Source organism: Rattus norvegicus, chromosome 1 (genome assembly GCF_036323735.1).
Source record: "Rattus norvegicus strain BN/NHsdMcwi chromosome 1, GRCr8, whole genome shotgun sequence".
Lineage (NCBI taxonomy): Eukaryota > Metazoa > Chordata > Mammalia > Rodentia > Muridae > Rattus > Rattus norvegicus.
The window spans coordinates 76,405,904-76,426,175 of NC_086019.1; the positions used below are offsets into that span (position 1 = coordinate 76,405,904).

The 20,272-nt window shown below is 40.5% G+C and overlaps 2 protein-coding genes across 2 annotated transcripts; one reads left to right on the forward strand and one right to left on the reverse strand.

The window, feature by feature from the left end:
- The first annotated feature begins 9,209 nt into the window (after positions 1-9,209).
- On the forward strand, positions 9,210-10,148 carry Or6z7 (olfactory receptor family 6 subfamily Z member 7). The gene has a single exon (NM_001000539.1). It carries the CDS (start codon positions 9,210-9,212, stop codon positions 10,146-10,148), a length of 939 nt encoding a protein of 312 aa, NP_001000539.1.
- Positions 10,149-13,154: 3,006 nt separating this feature from the next.
- On the reverse strand, positions 13,155-14,096 carry Or6z5 (olfactory receptor family 6 subfamily Z member 5). Its single transcript, NM_001000768.1, has one exon. It carries the CDS (start codon positions 14,094-14,096, stop codon positions 13,155-13,157), a length of 942 nt encoding a protein of 313 aa, NP_001000768.1.
- Between the last annotated feature and the right edge of the window lie 6,176 nt (positions 14,097-20,272).

Sequence of the window (20,272 nt, forward strand, 5' to 3'; positions counted from 1 at the left end):
GCATCAGAATCCCCCCATTGCAGAGTGACCAACAGTAATGTTTTTATGAGCCATTCAACATGGATGCTGTGATATGAACTTGAGTCCTCTGCAAGAACAGTAAATACTTTTAACCTGTTGAGCCATTTCTCTAGCCCAAATGTTTTTCATATTTTAGTATGAAAATATGTCTAACTCATCCATATATTTAACTTTTAAAAAAACAAGTAAAATCTGGAATGAAAGTTTTTTGTGTATGCACACATGTCTTAACACATTCATGGAGGTCATAGGACAACTTCGGGCACTGGTCCTCATTTTCCATCTTCCCTGAAGCTTTCCTTTCCCTATTTTATCTAATCCACAGGGACCAGGGAATCCTCTCAGGTCTAGAGAGCTGGTTTAAGCTTGTGTCTTTGCCTTCTCTCACAGTATAGTCAACTCAGTGACTGGGAAATTCGAGGACAGTAACACGGGGATGTGTGGGTGTGTGTGTGTGTGTGTGTGTTTGGTTCAAGACCAAGACAGTTTCTCTCAAGATGTACTGAAAGGTTCCATTTCTTGGCGGCCCCTCCTTAGGGTCAGCTGGTTCCATCTGGCCATCACCAGAACCTACTCCGTATTCAGCATCAGCAAGAAAGGATTTGTACCTCCCTACATTCAACCAGCAGGTGAGAAGACCCAGAAAAGTTCTTTGAAGGGGTGAAACAAGGAATAACAGGGATGAGGCTATATTTCAGGTGTCTACTGTTTGGCTAACATGAAAGAAGTCCTGGGTTTGAACCCAGCCACATAAAGACAGGATGATGTCACATATTTGTAATCTCAGAATTCAGAAACTAGAGGCAAGGAGGGGGGACATAAGCCTAGATTATCTTCCACTAGATAATAAGTTCTGGGCTATGTGAGACCTTACCTAAAAATGAGGATCAGCAGAAAGAATATACTGTTTCTTTAGTCAAGATCATGGTGGCCTCAAACTTGTGGCCCTCCCAACTCATTCAGCCTTGAAGAGCTGTAGTTACATATATGTAATAACAGGTGTGTGTGCTTGCCCACAGGAAAAGAAACTTGTATAGGACACACAGTAGTTTATTAGGTATCAGATCCAAATACTTGAAAGACATTCACTTAATGCTTTTGATAACATCATATAAAATATATGTAAAAATGGGTAGAGATAGTGAGATTGACAGCATACTGGAATCAGGTGATTCCTTAGATACCATGCACTTACAAAGAGAGATCATCTGTCGGGGTAACTAAAGTCTCTGGTTTCCACAAAGGTTCAGTTTGCATCCCAATGATACTAACCTGGGTTCTAAAGTTTATTATAAAATCTATTCACTTCAAAGAAGGGAAATAGTTGAGAAGAAAAATTAGGTTGAAATAATTGAAGCCATTCCTAGAGACATGTAGTTTCAAGGTTTTCAAACATTTTGGTGTTAACAATTCAACCTGTCTAATGGCAATATATCCATTGCTCTCGTGTGCTGCTCTCTTTGTTCAAAGTCTTTCTTCATGAGCATATGTGAAATGGAATAGAATTAATGACTATTTAAGACCATCTTCTAGCCAATAGTGTTGTTGAGAAAAATCTCTGGATTTTATTTTAGACAAGAGATCTTCAACCTGTCCCTGTTTAATTTATGAGCTCAAGACCTACAGTAAAGGCTTGTATTTAACATGATAGTTCAACTTCCATTGTGGGGCAGCAAAATGATATTCACCAGAGTAAAAGATGATTGTCTCTCATCTTGAAAAACATACAGTTGATACTTGAAGAGATCCAGTAACCTGTCCAGAGCACAGATTTGGGAAATCATTATGGCTTATATTCCTCTGGCCAGCATTCAGAATCAGGCTATACAACACATGAATCCAATACAGATGCTGCTGAGTGGTTTGCATATTACAAAACTGAGATAGGACTGGGTGTGTCCTCTGGTTTTCTGGAGGGCTGAGACACTTTGGGTGACTAGTAAATATTTGTATGGTTTTTTTTTATGGAGAACTTTGCTACATTTCAATCTGTTAGTCAGGAAATGTTACCCAGAAAACATTCATGGAAGAGTTGAGCAGTGAGTGGAATCATTGTGAAGGGAGAGAGAATGAAACTTCAAAACAGAACCAGGGAAGAGGGGGAACAAATTGGGAGAATTACAAGAAAGGGAGTGGTCCGTAGTGAAGCCACTACCAAACTCTTCAGAATTTTGGCCTCAGTCCTGAGCCTAGATGATGAAGACTCCATTTTCAACCACAAATAGAACCCAACTCAGATTGTCAGAACCTAACTCTTGATAGTGCTTGTGTGTGTAAGTTTGTGGAAAGACCTACTACCCAGACAAAAGTCCAAGCTAACGGGAAGCTCATGTGCAGCAACACAGACAGAATCAGCCCCTTGCTGCTGTTCAGATATAGATTACTGTTTGAGAAAGGGCATAGGCATACCCTTCTGGTAATAAGACTGGTGTGAACTTTTCTGATGGTCTTCAAAAACTGGAGATATTCATTACTGTTACACGCATGAGCGCGCGCGCACACACACACACACACACACACACACACACACACACACACACACACAGCTTCTACCGTAAAGGCATAAGAATATTATCTTTCTTATGAAAACTTGGCAAAAAAAATCATTGAGCTCTTCTTAGTTTGTCTAAGTCAATATTTAAACCTATAAAGTGGGAAACTGACCAAACCAAAATTCTGAAATATACTAGGGAATCAAAGAAAGAATATAGAATTTTAAAATTTGATTATTCTAATTTTGATGTTTTTAATTCAATACATGAATATAACGTTTTGATCATATCCACCCTTATCCTCTCCCTGTGATCCACCCAGTCCATTCCAATATATCTTCCTTCTATTAAAAAAATAACCCCCTAAGTCCCAGTAGTGCTACTCATATGCACATGGTTGTGGAGTCATCGCCTGGAGAGTGGGCAATATTACAATGGTCACCCAATGGACCTCCAAAACAATTGGCTTCTATAAGATTTTTTTAAATAAAATCTTAGTATTCAATTTCCTTGTAGCATTTTAAACAAAATTTGCTTCTCTGTGATTCTCCTCCCTGCTTCTCCTAATGTATCCCATCTTTATATTTAATTCCTGGATTTCATGTGTGAGAGGAAATATTCAATACTTATTTCCCTTAACATGGTAATCTTCAGTTACAGCCTTTTTTTCTGGAAACATTATTTAATTCTCCTTTACAACTGCATAAAACACCACTGTGCATATAAACCATATTTCGCTCGCTGTCAGGTACCTAAGGTGTCAGGACACAGAACTTCGATGACAGCCCACTTTGTAAACCAGCTCCACTCATTCACTCCCTTTCCCCATGTCTTGAGTATAGCTCTTTTCTTTTTTTTTGGATACAAATTTTATTGTTGTTGTTTTTTTTGTTTTGTTTTGTTTTGTTTTTAATTTAGAGAATACTTTATTAGTTTTTGTAATCAAACCCACGTATATAAGACCTTACATATTTAATACAGTGTGTTACCCCTGTACAAATGGAAAAAACTTAAGTTCAACATTTCTAGACCAATATGGCTGTTAATTTCTGTACAGTGCCAACTCAACACAGTAAACGGGGATACTTTTTTCCAAAGTTGACAGCACAGCTAAAGTTTCAAAAAATTCAAATTATATATCTGTATATATATATATTTATATTTATATAAAAAGACTAATAATAGCAGTGTGTTATGCATCAACAGCAGCAACAGCTTTTCCAGGTTCTGCAGTCATCTGAACAAAACTGTAGAGACATCCAGCACACTCCATTAAAAAAAAAAAAAGTAAAAAAACAAAACCCGAGAAAACAGCACAGTTCTGTTACTCTTGTGGTACCTGGCACCATTTTTTTTTAAATTAGCTTCTCAATCATCATCTGGAAAGAAAACATTCTGAGCAACATCATTAAAAACAGCTCTGATAAAGCACGGTCACTACTACGTATCATAAAGCAGGTACAAGCTATTTTACATCCACAGAGGTATGATACAGTACTGTCCTACATCTATAATACTAGAGGATACAATTTAAAAGGCATTATTTGAGACTTGATTCTACTTTTCCAGCAGAGGGCCCAAAGGATGGTGTGACACAGCTTTGTAAAGAAACATACTCTAGACAGGATTTCCTTTCACTAGTGGCACACTTCTAAGGATTCATTCTCTCCATGAATGTCAGCTAAAACCGTTATTAAAAAAATGAAATATCCCTAGAACAAAACCGTATAACCACCGGATTCACATGAAGATGACCTAGTGGAGACAAGCTGGACCTCACCTTACCAACAAGCTATCAAATCTGTTATGTTTAAACAGTGAGACCTCCAAGGAAGGAGATGCCAAGTAGTGCTTCAAAGCTTCGGACCACAATCAAACACAGCATCCTTTTCAACAGAAGCAGAAGCTCATCTGAATATGCTCATGGATGCTGACATCAACATTTAATCATCTCCTCACTCATCCAGGAAGAGGGGGAGATCAGTTACTACTGTACTTTATTGTGTTCAACCAAATCACCATGTTACAAAAATAGCAAGCTGCCATAATAAAAAATAAGGCTCCTCTATCCAGCACCAGATAGCATCATTTTACTTTCAAGCCTAGAAATTGCACACTTGTATATAAACCAATCGAAGATGAGGATTGAGAGTTCATCTTGGTGGATTTTTCCTTTGATGAATATGAAGTGTCCTTCCTTATCTTTTTTGATGACTTTTAATTGAAAATTGATTTTATTTGATATTCGAATGGCTACTCCAGCTTGCTTCTTCTGACCATTTGCTTGGAAAGTTGTTTTCCAGCCTTTCACTCTGAGGTAGTGTCTGTCTTTGTCTCTGACATGTGTTTCCTGTAGGCAGCAGAATGCAGGGTCCTCATTGCGTATCCAGTTTGTTAATCTATGTCTTTTTATTGGGGAGTTGAGGCCATTGATGTTGAGAGATATTAAGGAATAGTGATTATTGCTTCCTGTTATATTCATATTTGGATGTGAGGTTATGTTTGTGTGCTTTCATTCTCATTGTTTTGTTGCCAAGACGATTAGTTTCTTGCTTCTTCTAGGGTATAGCTTGCCTCCTTATGTTGGGCTTTACTCTTTATTATCCTTTGTAGTGCTGGATTTGTAGAAAGATATTGTGTAAATTTGGTTTTGTCATGGAATATCTTGGTTTCTCCATCTATGTTAATTGAGAGTTTTGCAGGATACAGTAATCTGGACTGGCATTTGTGTTCTCTTAGGGTCTGTATGACATCTGTCCAGGATCTTCTGGCCTTCATAGTTTCTGGCGAAAAGTCTGGTGTGATTCTGATAGGTCTGCCTTTATATGTTACTTGACCTTTTTCCCTTACTGCTTTTAATATTCTTTCTTTATTTTGTGCGTTTGGTGTTTTGACAATTATGTGACGGGAGGTGTTTCTTTTCTGGTCCAATCTATTTGGAGTTCTGTAGGCTTCTTGTATGCCTATGGGTATCTCTTTTTTTAGGTTAGGGAAGTTTTCTTCTATGATTTTGTTGAAGATATTTACTGGTCCTTTGAGCTGGGAGTCTTCACTCTCTTCTATACCTATTATCCTTAGGTTTGATCTTCTCATTGAGTCCTGGATTTCCTGTATGTTTTGGACCAGTAGCTTTTTCCGCTTTACATTATCTTTGACAGTTGAGTCAATGATTTCTATGGAATCTTCTGCTCCCGAGATTCTCTCTTCCATCTCTTGTATTCTGTTGGTGAAGCTTGTATCTACAGCTCCTTGTCTTTTCTTTTGATTTTCTATGTCCAGGGTTGTTTCCATGTGTTCTTTCTTGATTGCTTCTATTTCCATTTTTAGTTCCTTCAACTGTTTGATTGTGTTTTCCTGGAATTCTTTCAGGGATTTTTGCGATTCCTCTCTGTAGGCTTCTACTTGTTCTCTAAGGGAGTTCTTTATGTCTTTCTTGAAGTCCTCCAGCATCATGATCAGATATGATTTTGAAACTAGATCTTGCTTTTCTGGTGTGTTTGGATATTCCGTGTTTGCTTTGGTGAGAGAATTGGGCTCCGATGATGCCATGTAGTCTTGGTTTCTGTTGCTTGGGTTCCTGCGCTTGCCTCTCGCCATCAGATTATCTCTAGTGTTACTTTGTTCTGCTATTTCTGACCGTGGCTAGACTGTCCTATAAGCCTGTGTGTCAGGAGTGCTGTAGACCTGTTTTCCTGTTTTCTTTCAGCCAGTTATGGGGACAGAGTGTTCTGCTTTCGGGCGTGTAGTTTTTCCTCTCTACAGGTCTTCAGCTGTTCCTGTGGGCCTGTGTCTTGAGTTCACCAGGCAGGTTTCCCGCAGGGGAAAAGTTGGTCCTACCTGTGGTTCCAAGGCTCAAGTTCGCTCATGGGGTACTGCCCAAGTCCTCTCCGCGGCGGCAGCAACCGGGAAGACCTGCGCCGCCCCTTCCGGGAGCCTCCGTGCACCAGGGTTCCAGATGGCGTCCGGTGTTCTCCTCTGGCGTCTGGATGTGCACAGAGTGCAGTCTCCTCTGGTTTCCCAGGCGTGCCTGCCCCTCCGAAGGTCCAGCTCTCCCTCCCACGGGACCTGGGTGCAGAGAACCGTTCATCCGGTCTGTTTCCTTCAGGTTCCGGCGGTGTCCCAGGCGCAGGGGTCCCGCCGCCCCTGGGCCCTCCCCCACGGGAACCCAGAGGCCCCATACAGTTGCCTCTTGGGCCAGGGATGTGGGCAGGGGTGGGCAGCGTCGGCGGTCTCCTCCGCTCTGCAGCCTCAGGAGTGCCCACCTGATCAGGCGGCGAGGTCTCTCTCCCACGGGGTCTGGGAGCAGAGAGCCGCTGCGGGCCGGGATCCGCGGGCGTGGGACTTCCGGCAAACACAGGAAGCGCCCGGTCCCAGAGGAATTCCGCCTCCGTGTGTCCTGAGTTCACCAGGCAGGTTTCTTGCAGGGGAAAAGTTGGTCCTACCTGCGGTTCCAAGGCTCAAGTTTGCTCGTGGGGTACTGCCTAAGTCCTCTCCGAGGCGGCAGCAACCGGGAAGATCTGCGCCGCTCTTTCCGGGAGCCTCCGTGCACCAGGGTTCCAGATGACGTTTGGTCGAGTATGGCTCTTTTCAATCCTGACGTCTGCTGTGATGATGCAATGATAAGACATCTTTATCCAGACTCATAAAGCTTTAAAGGGCTAAATTTTGGGAAGCAACAACAGAGACTTTGACCCAAAGAAGAGCATAGTACATAGTGACTATTACTAGTGCCATAGTGTTTTATCATTTGATGCTTCTGTGGCTGCCATAGAACAGCACTGACCAGGGAATAACAATTAGAGACTGTGGCTGGACAGGGGCTTGAATCATCCAGAGATTTACTCCCATTTCCCATGTTGGTTGTACAATTTAGAGCAAGCCATTTTAATTGAGTTTTAATCTCTAATGAAAAAATGGAGAGAGAGAGAGAGAGAGAGAGAGAGAGAGAGAGAGAGAGAGAGAAAGGGAGAGAGAGAGAGAAAGGGAGAGAGAGAGAGAGAGAGAGAGAGAAAGGGAGAGAGAGAGAGAGAGAGAGAGAGAGAGAGAGAGAGAGTCTGTCACATGTGTGCTGGTGACATACATGGCATGTGTAGAAGTAAACAGACAGCTGTGTCAGGAATCTGTTCTCACTTTCCCCAACAGGAATGGGCCAGGGATCAAACCCGGGTTGTCAGACTTGGTAGCAAGCTGCTTTAACCACTGAGTGGTCCCTTTGGCCCCATATTAGTGCTATGATCTATAGTGTCTTTCGTATAAAATATGGGTAATGACAGCATTTTTCACAGTGTTTTTTTGAAAGAATCAAAAGGGAGGAGGAGAGGAGAAGGGAGAGAAAGAGGAGGAGAAAGAGGAATAAGGAGAGAGACTATTGCTCTAAGGTTTATAGAGTACTCTCTTGTTTTATTTTATTTTATTTTGCTTTGTTTTGTTTTAGTTTTTGCTTTTCAAGCTAGATTTTATTTTGGAAGTTTTGGCAGTCCTGGAATTTGCTCTGTAGACATGGATGACCTCGAACTCACAGCAATCTGCCTTCTTTACTTCAGGAATACTGGTATAAAAGGTGTGCACCATGACCATCTGGCTTAGAATAGTCTCAATGCATGTGTAACTTACTGAACAAAATCAAAACATGGCCAAAAAGACTACATAATACTGACAAAGTATAATTTTTATCTTGATGATATGTGTGTGTGTATACACACACACACACATACACATATATATTTGTAGTGTGTGTTTCTGTACACTCACAAGTGCACACATGGATGTGGAGGTCAGAAGACAACCTCAAGTGTCAGTTCTCATGGTCAACCTTGTTTAAATTAGTGTTTCATGTTCATCAGTGTATAAACCAGGCTACCTGGCCCTTGGGCTTCAGGGAATTCTCTTTTTGCTGCCTCCCAGCTAGCCATAAGGGTATTGGAACTACACAAATATGCCACAGTGTCTAGCTTCATGGGGTTTCTTAGGATGTAAAAATCATGTTTTCATGCTTAGTCAACAATCACTTTTTTCACTGAGCCCTCTTCCAAACATATATGTGTTTGTGTATGAATATATGCCTATATTTATATATAGTACATATATTATACATATACAATTATATAAATATATAATATATTTGTGCATAATGTATGTATTATATATAATATATATTAGATACAATCTCACTGGCTGACCTGGGATTCACCGGCCAGGCAAGCCTCCAACTCACAGAGATATGCCTGGCCCTGCCAAGGGCTGGAATTAAACAACCACTACACCTGACCCATTATTTAGTCTTTATATGAAGGAGGAATTTACTATTCATTGATTCACTTGCTTTGTTGTAATACATTCTGAGAAACATCATGCATGATTCTCCCACATCTTAGGTGACTCTGTATGAAGTCATAGACTCAATAACAGTGAGATGTCATACTCACATAGTGTCCCATAAATCCGCTGTAACAACTCCAACAGACGTTAGACTGACCAACGTGTTGGAGATCTTCCAGTACTCTGAATATCTTTCTAAAAATATTTTATTGCTATGTATCACCAGGGATAGAATGTCAACAGTTTTCTTTGTCTCTCTACAGATGGAGAGATCCCTGGAAATGACCACTAGAGGTAAAATGCACTGTGAACATCCTTCTACTTTCACTATGATGCTTCTGAAGGACAGATGATAACAATTGGCTTGTCTCTCTGCAGATGGAGAGGTCCCTGGAGTTGGCCAACATGACCAGGGTTCAGCAGTTCCTCTTGCTGGGATTGTCCACAAGGCTGGACATAAGGGATGCCCTATTTGCTGTCTTCCTGACTCTCTACCTACTTACACTCCTGGAGAACACACTCATCATCTACCTCATCTGCAGTCACAGAGAGCTCCACAAGCCCATGTACTTCTTCCTGGGCAACCTCAGCTGCCTGGAGATGTGCTATGTGTCTGTCACCATGCCCACCCTACTCATGGGACTATGGAATGGACTCTACCATATTCACTTCATAGCTTGTATGACACAACTCTTCTTCTTCATTGTCCTTGTGGGCACAGAGTGCATCCTTCTGGCATCCATGGCTTATGACCGCTATGTGGCCATCTGCCGCCCACTACACTACCCAGTACTCATGAGACCCCAGGTCTGTCTGGGCTTGGCTATGACTTCATGGCTAGGTGGGCTACTGGTCTCTATGGTCAAGACCACCTGCATTGCCACCCTGTCCTACTGTGGCCCCAATGTCCTCAACCATTTCTTCTGTGATGTCTCCCCATTACTCAACCTGTCATGCACTCATGTGGCCCTCACAGAGCTGGTAGACTTCATTTCAGCCATTGTCATCCTTTGGGGTTGCTTCCTCACAACTATGGCCTCCTATGTGGCTATTGGCAGGGCAGTTCTGCGCATGCCTTCTACCACCGCCCGCTACAAGGCCTTCTCCACCTGTGCCTCCCACCTGGTTGTGGTGGGTATATTCTACTCAGTCACTATTTTCATCTATGCCCGCCCCAAACGCATAGAAGCCATGGATCTCAACAAGGTGTTGTCTGTCATCTACACAGTAGTCACCCCCATGTGCAACCCAGTCATCTACTGTCTGCGGAACAAGGAGGTACAAGTAGCTCTCCACAGAACCATGCACTGGTCCTGAGATTGTCCCTATGATTGGGTCGGGTCCCTGGGGAGGGACCTTAAATTACTAGTATCTATTTTAAAAAATACAATTCACACACCATATATTTCATCTTTTATATACAATGCAGTGCTTTCTTTTTTGCTTCCTTATGCAGCCATCAACACTGCTAAATCCAAAATATTTTATTTGTCCCCAAAACAAACTCAGACCTATTAGATAATTCTTAATATCCACCAACTACTGCCCCAAGCCCCAAGAAACCAACAGTCTATATTGTTTCTGTAGATTCGTCAGTTCTAGAAACTTTATAATAATGTATTTATGCCATGTGTGGCTATTGTGACTGACATATTTTGAAAGCTGTATACATTGCTGCATAAATTAGTAATTTATTTCTCTTTATACTCAAATAACATTACATTGTGTGATGTCCCCCTTTACCAGTTAATGGGCATGTGGGTTGATTCTGCTTTGAAGTCTTTGATCTAATGCAATTGAAAACATTTTTAATTTTTTAATTAATTACTATTAATTTTTAATTGCTATTATTTGTATGTGAATATTTTCCTGCATGTATATGTATACAGGTGTAAGTGACGAATACCCATAGAAGCCAGAAGGTAGCACTGAGTCCTCTGACACTGTAGTTACAGACAGTTGTGAGGCACCATATGGGTACTGGAAATTAAATATGGGTCCTCTGGAGGGACAATCAGTGCTCTAAACAGTTGTTACATCTCTCCAGCCTCTGTGAATACCATTTTAAAAATCTAAAATGACTTCTATTTATTCTTCAACATCTACATTTATGTATACAGTGTATCTTGACTATATCAATACCACCACTCCCAATCCTTGTTACCTCCCAAACATTCCATCCTTCCACATTCATGTGTTCTTTCTTCCTCCTCTGAGCTCAACTAGTGCTGCCTGAATTAACATGAGCAAGCTTCCATTGTCCATATCCCTAAAGAAATACCAAGAAACTAACAGCAGGTTGTCTGTGTACAAAACATTAATACCTTGGGATACTATGACATCATTAAAAAGGTGGTTATTCATGTCTGATGAAAAAAATGTCAGTCACAGGGCTGGGAGATAGTTCAGTTGATAAAGTTCTTTCCTATGAGAATGAGAACCTGAATTCTATTATCTACAGGAAATACAGTAAGATGGTAACAGTGTATTGCCCAGATGTGGGACCTTGAGAATTGCCAACTTTTAAGTCAACTTAAGAGCCAGTGAAGCTAGGGAGTATATTTCATCCCCCCCCTTAACATCATTTAATTGTATCATAAAAATAGTTAGAACATACCCATTTCTCTTAAGTGATTGTCAACACAAACTACTGTTCAAAATAAAATTTCCAAAATCCTCCAGTATGATGAGCAAGTCATTAAGTCAAGGTCATTCTTTTATTTTCATTTCCTCTTTTTTTTCAGACAGCATCTCACTATGTAACCCTGGCTAGCCTGGAACTTGCTTTTTAGACCAGGCTGGTCATGAACTCACAGAAAACTGCCTCCAGAGTGCTGAGATGTAAGGCATGAGCTACCAAATATAGCTTATTCCCTCTTTTAATTCATTAATTTATTAATTCAATTATGAAGCTAATACAAACTTAATGCAAAATAGTAAGCATATAAAATAGAAAATTCAAGTTTCCCGTGGTTGTGTTCATTAAGAAAACAGTTCTAGCAGTGATTAACTATAATATATAACATATTCTTTCAGAATCCTTTCTAGATACATATTAGTGTAAATAGTTACTCCTAACTCTAACATTGACATTGCTGTCTTATAAGAATGACACAATCATGTAATTGTCTCTTTTATTTTCAGCTCAACCACCTACCTTTATTGTCTTTCCCATGTCAGTAACCACAGATGCAGTTTAATCCTTTCACAACATGTATAGTATAAATGTAAATAATCTTTAAATGTATCTTTGAGCTATTTCCAATTATTTTGAGATTTATTTGTATAGTATCTTTTCCAAATGTCATAGTTTTGCAGTGACCATTTATATATGTATATTTTGTTCACTGTTTGTAATTACAGACATACATAGCATATGTACATTAGGATGCAAAGAATAAATGATAACCTTTTCTCAAGTTTGCATTTAATAGACAAGATGTTAATCTTTCTGGCATTTACTGGGTAGATATATTTCTTTGTGATATTCCTCTTCACAACTATTTTTGTTTTGTTTTTATTCAGGAACGTTCCCTTCCTTCCTCTCTTTCTTCTTTCCTTCCTTCCATTCTTCTTTCTTTTTCTTCTGTGCTGGCAAGTTTTATATCACCTTGACACAAGCTATAGTCATCTGGAGGAGAGAACCTTAATGGATAAAGTGTTTCCATAAGATCTGGCTACAGGCAAGCATGTGGAACTTAATTAATAATTAATGTGGGAGGGACCAGCCTATTATGGGTGTTGTCACACCATAGGCTGATTATCCTGAGTTGTATAAACCATGTTGAGTAAGCAGCACTCTTTGTGATCTTTAAATCCACTCCACCCTCCAGATTTCTGCTCTGAGTTCCTGTCCTGACTTCCTTCAATAATAAACAATAATGTGGAAATGGAAGCCAAATAAACCCTTTCTGCCACCAAGTTGCTTCAGTCATGGTGTTTTGTCACCAGCAAAAGTAATCCTAAGACACTTTTTTCTGTCTGTATATTGGGATATATACATGCCACCATGTATGTGTGAAGATCAGAGGTCAACCTGTGGCTATCAGTCTGCCGCTTTTATTAATGTATCATATATACGTTATTAATGTGAGTCCTAGAGACTCAGGCCATCAGGCTTGAGAGAAATTGTCTTTATTCACTGAGCCATCCTTTTAGTCCCCATAATATTCTTATTTTTCATGTTGTCTTTAAGAAGTCCATTTATACAATGTTCCAGAAATGCCTACCATGTTTCTCTCTGCCTTTGAAATTTTTATGCATATTTGTCCATGAATTGCTTTTCAAACTAGGAGAGAAATGGCATCAGCTCTCTCAAGAATCTCAGCACAGACAAGGGGTTCTCTTCAACACTGCATGGACCTCCCTATTCCTCAAGCAGTAGATGATTGGGCTGCACATTGGCGTGGCCACCGTATAGATGACTGATAGCACCTTGTTGAGGTCTGTGGATTTGACATGGCTGGGCCTGGAATACATAAAGAGGACCACAGAGTAAAAAAGACCCATTACAAGGAGGTGGGAGGCACATGTAGAGAGGGCTTTGTGGCTTGCAGCTGCTGAAGGCATTTGGAGCAGCACCCGGCCGATGGCCACATAGGAGGCCAGAGCAATGAGCAATGACCCACAGAAGATGACAATGGCTGAAATAAAGTCGATCAGCTCTGTAAGAGCCACATGGGTGCAGGACAAGTTGAGCAGTGGAGATACATCACAGAAGAAGTGGTTGAGGACATTGGGGCCACAGTAGGACATACTTGCAATGCATGTAGTCTTGATCACAGAAACCAACAGTCCACCCACCCAGGAGAACAAGGACAATCCCCAACAGACCTGGGGCCTCATGATCAGTGAGTAGTGCAGTGGACGGCAAATGGCCACGTAGCGGTCATAGGCCATGGAGGCCAGAAGAGTGCACTTGGTGCCAATGAGAGAGATGAATAAAAACAGTTGAGCCATGCAGAATGAGAAGGACATATGGTAAGGGCTGGACCTCAGGCCCACAAGTAGGGTGGGCATGGTGACTGACACATAGCACATTTCCAGACAGCTGAGGTTGCCCAGGAAGAAGTACATGGGTTTGTGGAGCAACTCACAGTGGCTGATGATGAGGTAGATAACTAGCATATTCTCTAAGAGGATCAGCAGGTAAAGAGTCAGAAAGATAACAAACAGGCCGTCCCTGATGTCTTTACTGGCAGACAAACCCAGCAGGATAAAATCCTGGTCAATAGACCAATTGGCCAGCTGTAGTGATCTCTCCATCTACGTGAAAAAAGAAATAGGTTTATAAAGACACCAGTCCATTCCAAAGTATAAAGGCATCTATGGTTAAAGCTTCTTAGAGTTGAACTGACTTAGCAAAGGCTTGGCCTGTGTCAGGCAAAGGAATAAGGAGAAATTGGACAACTGCAAAATCAGAAATGGAAAACTGACACACCCAGGAGTTTACTGAGACTTTCATTTTAAGAAAGATATCCAATGTTTGTGAGCCCCAAACTGTATTTACTGTATTGGTAAAAACTGAGCCAAGAGGCTGTAAGATGACTTGTTAGTTAAGAGCACTGGCTGCTCTTGTAGAAGACCTTAGTTTGATTCCCAGCACCCACATGGCAGTTCACAGACATCTGTAACTCCAGTTCCAGGTGATTGATTACCTTCTTCTAAGGGATGCACATAAAGGCAAAATCATCATATACATAATATAAAATAAATAAGTCTAAAAGAAATTAGACAGAGTGAAATCCATCTTCACAAAGCCCCCAGTGCTTGTGAATGTTTAGGTTTTGTTTTGTTTTGTTTTTGCACAGTTGAGAACTGAACCCAGGGCTTTGCTCATCTTACATAAGAACTGTACTACTGAACCACATCCCAGACCCTTCATGACACTTAAATATAGCAATAGATAAGATCGTGTTTTATAAAATAAGGAATATTTCCTTGCTTTTATAACCTTAAATGATCATTTCTGGGCATAGTTCTTTTTCCAAAATCCTCCCAAGATCTCAGAAGTTATATGCTCTATTTCAAATAAGACTTACAATGACCTTTTCTGAGTATATCTTTCTTAATTGTCATCATTTATAAAGGAAAGATGGATGGATGGATGAATAGATAGATAGATAGATAGATAGATAGATAGATAGATAGATAGACAGACAGATAAATACCAGTATTATATTAATAATCTTTCTGTGTCAATTTCCTTCATGGGTATATGACCCACAGAAGATGAGATGGCAAGGATGAAATTGACAAGTTCTGTCAGGGCCATGTGAATGCAGAACAGGTGGACAGAGGAGAAACATTTAGATTTATTTGTTTGATGTATATGAGTATTTGACTTGCATATACATATGTGCACCCAGTGCATGCCAAAGGTCAGTATAATGCATTGGATTACCTGGAACTGGAGCTTAGAATGGTTGTTGAGTTGCTATGTGGGTGCTAAAAAATCAAATCTGGGTTCTCTGCAAAAGCAACAAGAGCTCTTAAGCACTACACCATCTATCCAGCCCCTCACCCTTATTAGAACAATATAGTAACTGTGACTCATAAGATTTGGATGAAGAAAATCCTTGCAGAATAGCATAGGTGTTTAAATCTCTCTGTGTGTTCATATATGCATATGCGTATTTGTGCATGCTTAAGTATGTCTCTGTGTCTGCACGTGTATGCGTGTGCCTGTGCATGTGTGTTTTGCATGCACATGAGTGTGCATATGCATCTGTGAACATATATACAGAGACCATAGTGCAATATCAGGGTCTTCCTCTAATTCTCTCCACCTTTTTGTCTTCAGACAGGGTATCTCACTGAACTGTAAGCCCACAGATTTGGTTAGGCTACCCAATGAGCTCCAAAAATCCACTTGTCTCTGCCTTTCCATGCCAGAATAACAGGCACCTGATACCATACCAGGCTTTTTATGTGAGTTCTGAATATACAAATCTGGGTCCTCGTGCTTGATTAGCAAACACTCTTACCCAGTATCCTATCTCTTCCATGCCCAGCAGTCTTTGTAAAGAAAAGAAACTGGGCATAGTCAGCATGATTTAGGGTCTACAGAATATTCAAAGCATAAACATCAGGTGTGTTTTACTACTTTATATGTATAGGCATTGATCAAACCATGCACACATGGAACTGTTCTGGAGATCATGAACAGTAAGTAGTATGTTCAAAGAAGTGATGGCAAGTCCTATTCTGTGCTACTGATACCAGGGGATACAGTATCAAATGTGAAGAGTACAGTGTTTGTGCACATTCACTAGCAAATGTCTAGCATATTATCCATACTGGGTGCCTGTAATAAAATGGTGGGGGGAAATGAGTGTTAGCAACCTTATGATATTTTAATATTCTAGGTAATGAGAGATTTTTTAAAAACTCAAACAGATGGTAAAATGTAAAAATATGACAGTAGGCACTAGGGAAATATCTGTCATTAAAGTGTCTGTCTCACAGGCATGAGGACCTGATATTGAATATGCAGCAGCTTTAACTCCAGCACTGTCATTGGGGATGAAATGGTTGAATCCCTGTAGTTACTGGCCAGGTAGTTTAGCCAAACTTATATCCACAGGTCAGTGAAAGACCCTGTCTCCAAAGCTACAGTGGAGAAAGACTTAGGAAGTCTCCCAATATCAATTCCACATGTGTGCACACATGCACATACATATGAACACACATACACACACATATGCACACACACAAACACACACACACACACGAACACACATTGAGAGAATGTCAGAGAATGTATGCTAAAGTAATAGTGCAGGACAAAGATGCATATGGATGTCCAGGCCTGGCAGCTATTTTAAGACTCAAAGAACACTTCACTGAGCAGGAAAGTAATGTTTTGGTTTATTCTTGATGACAAGAAAGGAAATAAACCCAGCTGAGTGCTGAAATTGTGGGAAACCACTCCACATGGGTCAGGAAAGTCTGTGCCTGGATAATTAGTTTATCCACACCAAACAAGAAAGGCAAGAAAACGCCTATAACATGTGAACACACACACACACACACACACACACACACAAGAAGCTTAATCATTGATCAAATAAAAACATAAATGTGATGTGGATTTCCTGTTAATGTCTGAGCACTCACTAGTCATTTATCCCAGCATTTGAGGAGTTGCGTTTCTGTATTAACTGCTACCTATTGCAGAAGAATAAGCTTCTCTGGCCAGAGAAGTCCCTCATACCAAACATAGGGAGAAAGAATCTCACGACTGGGGTATGGGGAGGAGTCCGGTGAATTGCTGTCTGCATCTGGATAATGCAGTCCAGAACACGACACAGCTATGGCTACCTATGCAAGATAGAACTGCACATAAAGTGTGACCCCAAAATAGGAAGGGTCTAGTTGTAAAAAAATGAAGGAACAGTCAAGAGTGGGAGGAGAATAAGAGAGGGCGACTGGGGAGAACCTGTTCATAGCATTACATGTATACATGTATGAAATTGCCAAATTTTAACATTTATGTGAAACAAAAATCCCTAAAATTTTAGAAAACGGTGCAGAGGCATGTCATTATAGCCTTAGGTGTACATAAAACAACAATAATAAAGGAAAAGCATTTAAAACATCTGTCTCATCAATAATTTAATGAGCTCACGGAGACTGAAGCAGCAAGCACAGGGCCAGCACAGGTATGCGCCAGGTCCTCTGCGTGCGCGTGTGTGTGTGTGTGTCCCGGGGGTTGAGAGCCACTGTCCTAGAGCTGCTATTTTAATCTATTTTAATAAACATAAACCTGAGTTAAAAGAAAACCACATAGCCATCCAACTGGTATTAATCATTTATACAAAGTACCTTAGAGGCTGGAAAGATGGCACAGAGCTCGGCGTGTGACGCCTAGCAATCCTAGTTCCAGTCCTGGAAGCTTTGGGCCACGAAAGAACTGACTCACCAAGGTTGACTTTTAATGTTCATATGCATGCTGCGGAATGTGTGTGCCTGCATCCCTCCCCTGTTATAAACACAAACACGCGATGATGATGATGATGATGATGATGATGATGATGATGATGATGATGATAAATTTTGATGATCCAGTGAGTGAGTAAAGAGTTTTGCCACCCAGACTAATGGCCCAAATTTGATCTGTAACACTCACTTGGTGGAAAAATACAATGGACTCACAAGTGTCTTACACACACACACTACACACACACACACTACACACACACTACACACACACACTACACACACACACACTACACACACACACCACACACACACAGCACACACTACACACACACACTACACACACACACTACACACACACACCACACACACACACACACACTACACACACACACACACACGTCATTTTTAATTTAAAAATATTGTTTATAAACGCAAAAGCAATACTTTTTCTTCCAGACTGGCCTAATGAGACTCAAAGACAGTGCTAAAAGTGCTTTCCGGCCACCACACTTTGCACCAGTCAGGATGAATAACCAGAAACCAAACCAGTGTCACCAGCAGTGTGTTGTACCTGAAACCGGAGTTCAGTGGCTCCTAGAGCTGTCTCTGGTACTGAAGCCATATCGGTTCCTGGGACCTGGGACCCTGCACTGGGCTCCTGGAGCTGACCGTGGTTCTGAAATTAGGTCTTGTTAATCTTCCTCTACATGCTTTTCCTCCTCACTTGGATTGATTTCCTCGTCTGGTCCACTTATCCCTTGGTCATTTATCTCTCATCCTTTCCATTATGTACTCCCTGCAGCTGATATAACTTCTTGTAAAGGCTTCTTTATATTACCTCACCTCTCTGATAACATAAGATGCCCTATGACCCTGTCTGATTTTCTTAAGAGCAATAATGGTATAGTAAAAGGTACTGGACAATTTGGGAAGCGTCAAAGATGTTTCAAAGCATGGGTACAGAATGAAACAGCAACTAATGAAGTCCATCCTGGCTTCAAACTCATTATATAGCAAAATGTAATCTTGATCTATGCCTCTGCTTCCTGAGATCTGAGATGACAGGCATGCATCACCATGCCCAGCTCTAATGGTGCCTTCTTTTGAATTATCTACTACATAAGACACTATATCATAGCTTTCACCTGTTGCCTGTGTATCAGGTATTGGGTGACTTAGAGATGGCAAGCTACAGCATGCTCTGTAAGTACTTTTACTGTGGTAAGAATAAGAAAGCATGTTCCATCGTGAATACATCACAGTGGCATGCATACATAAACATCAAGGACATTTTGAAAGTTTAACAAGATAACACTCACCTTTACATCACCCAGCTAGGTTTGATGGCGTCTTTACTTATGAGAGATATAAGCAAAGGTGTTCTGTTCTGTGTCCTTTTAATACTGTTACTGACCTAATAAGTTGATTTTTTGAATATCAGCTTGAGATAGATGGCCAACTTAAAAGTACAGTGCAGAAATGACACTAAGCTGTTTCTAATCCACTGTTGTCTGCATAGGTTCTGGATTACGAAGCTCATATATTCATCTCCAGCATGAAGCTGTTACCATTTTTTCTTTCTAAAAATATCCTATTGGTATATAATTGTTACACAGTGTTGAAATAAATATACGCAATTGCTTTTGAAGGTATTATGAGGTTTAAACATATTCACCTCTTTCATTTCATCCCTTGATTCTCCCATTCCCCACCCAGCTGATCTATCCTCCCATGATCTTTCTGGTTTCATAGATAACCTTGAATTCTTATGGTTGCTATGGAGATTCATTCCAAAGAAGTCTGTGTGCCATCCAGGCCATACCAAGCATCTATAGACATCCCATAGGAGGAAAATCTTTCGTCCTCTCTGAAATAATGTAATCAGACTTTGCTTACCTCTCTGTTAAGTCGAAGTGGGTCTTTCTTTATTCTTCTTCAAGAAAATCCAGTTTCTTATATAGACATAAGCTAAGATGTCAGAGACTTAAGTGACTGGACAATTAATTCAAAGCCAAGTGTTTGGGAAAGTTCTCTTTAGTTCTTGGCAGTGACTTATCAACTACTCACATTTCTCTACTTCTGCATTTTCAAGAAAATTCTGTACTTCTACTCAGCTCCAAGTAGAAGAGCCAACTTAAATCCAAGAGCTGGACCTTAGAGGGCTGTGTTAATCTCTATGGATTTGAAGCAAAGACTCAAGTAAAACTTTTTATAAGGTAGTGATGGAGCTTGTGAGTGTGACCCAAAGGCAGAATTAGTTTCAAATCAGTTGACAGGCAATTTACAAATCCTAACAGGTCCAAGTACTTATGTCAAACACTGTCATCAAATAGGTACATGCAATTCAGCTCATAATAAGCTATCAGGTTGCTCCTAAGATACTGAAGGGCATTGAACCTACAAAAGACAATTATAAAACCTTGTAATAAATCGAAAGTGACATGCCAGGTTCAGAGGGTGAGAATCTGGAGATGTGGAAATTTTTGTAATTTTTGTAA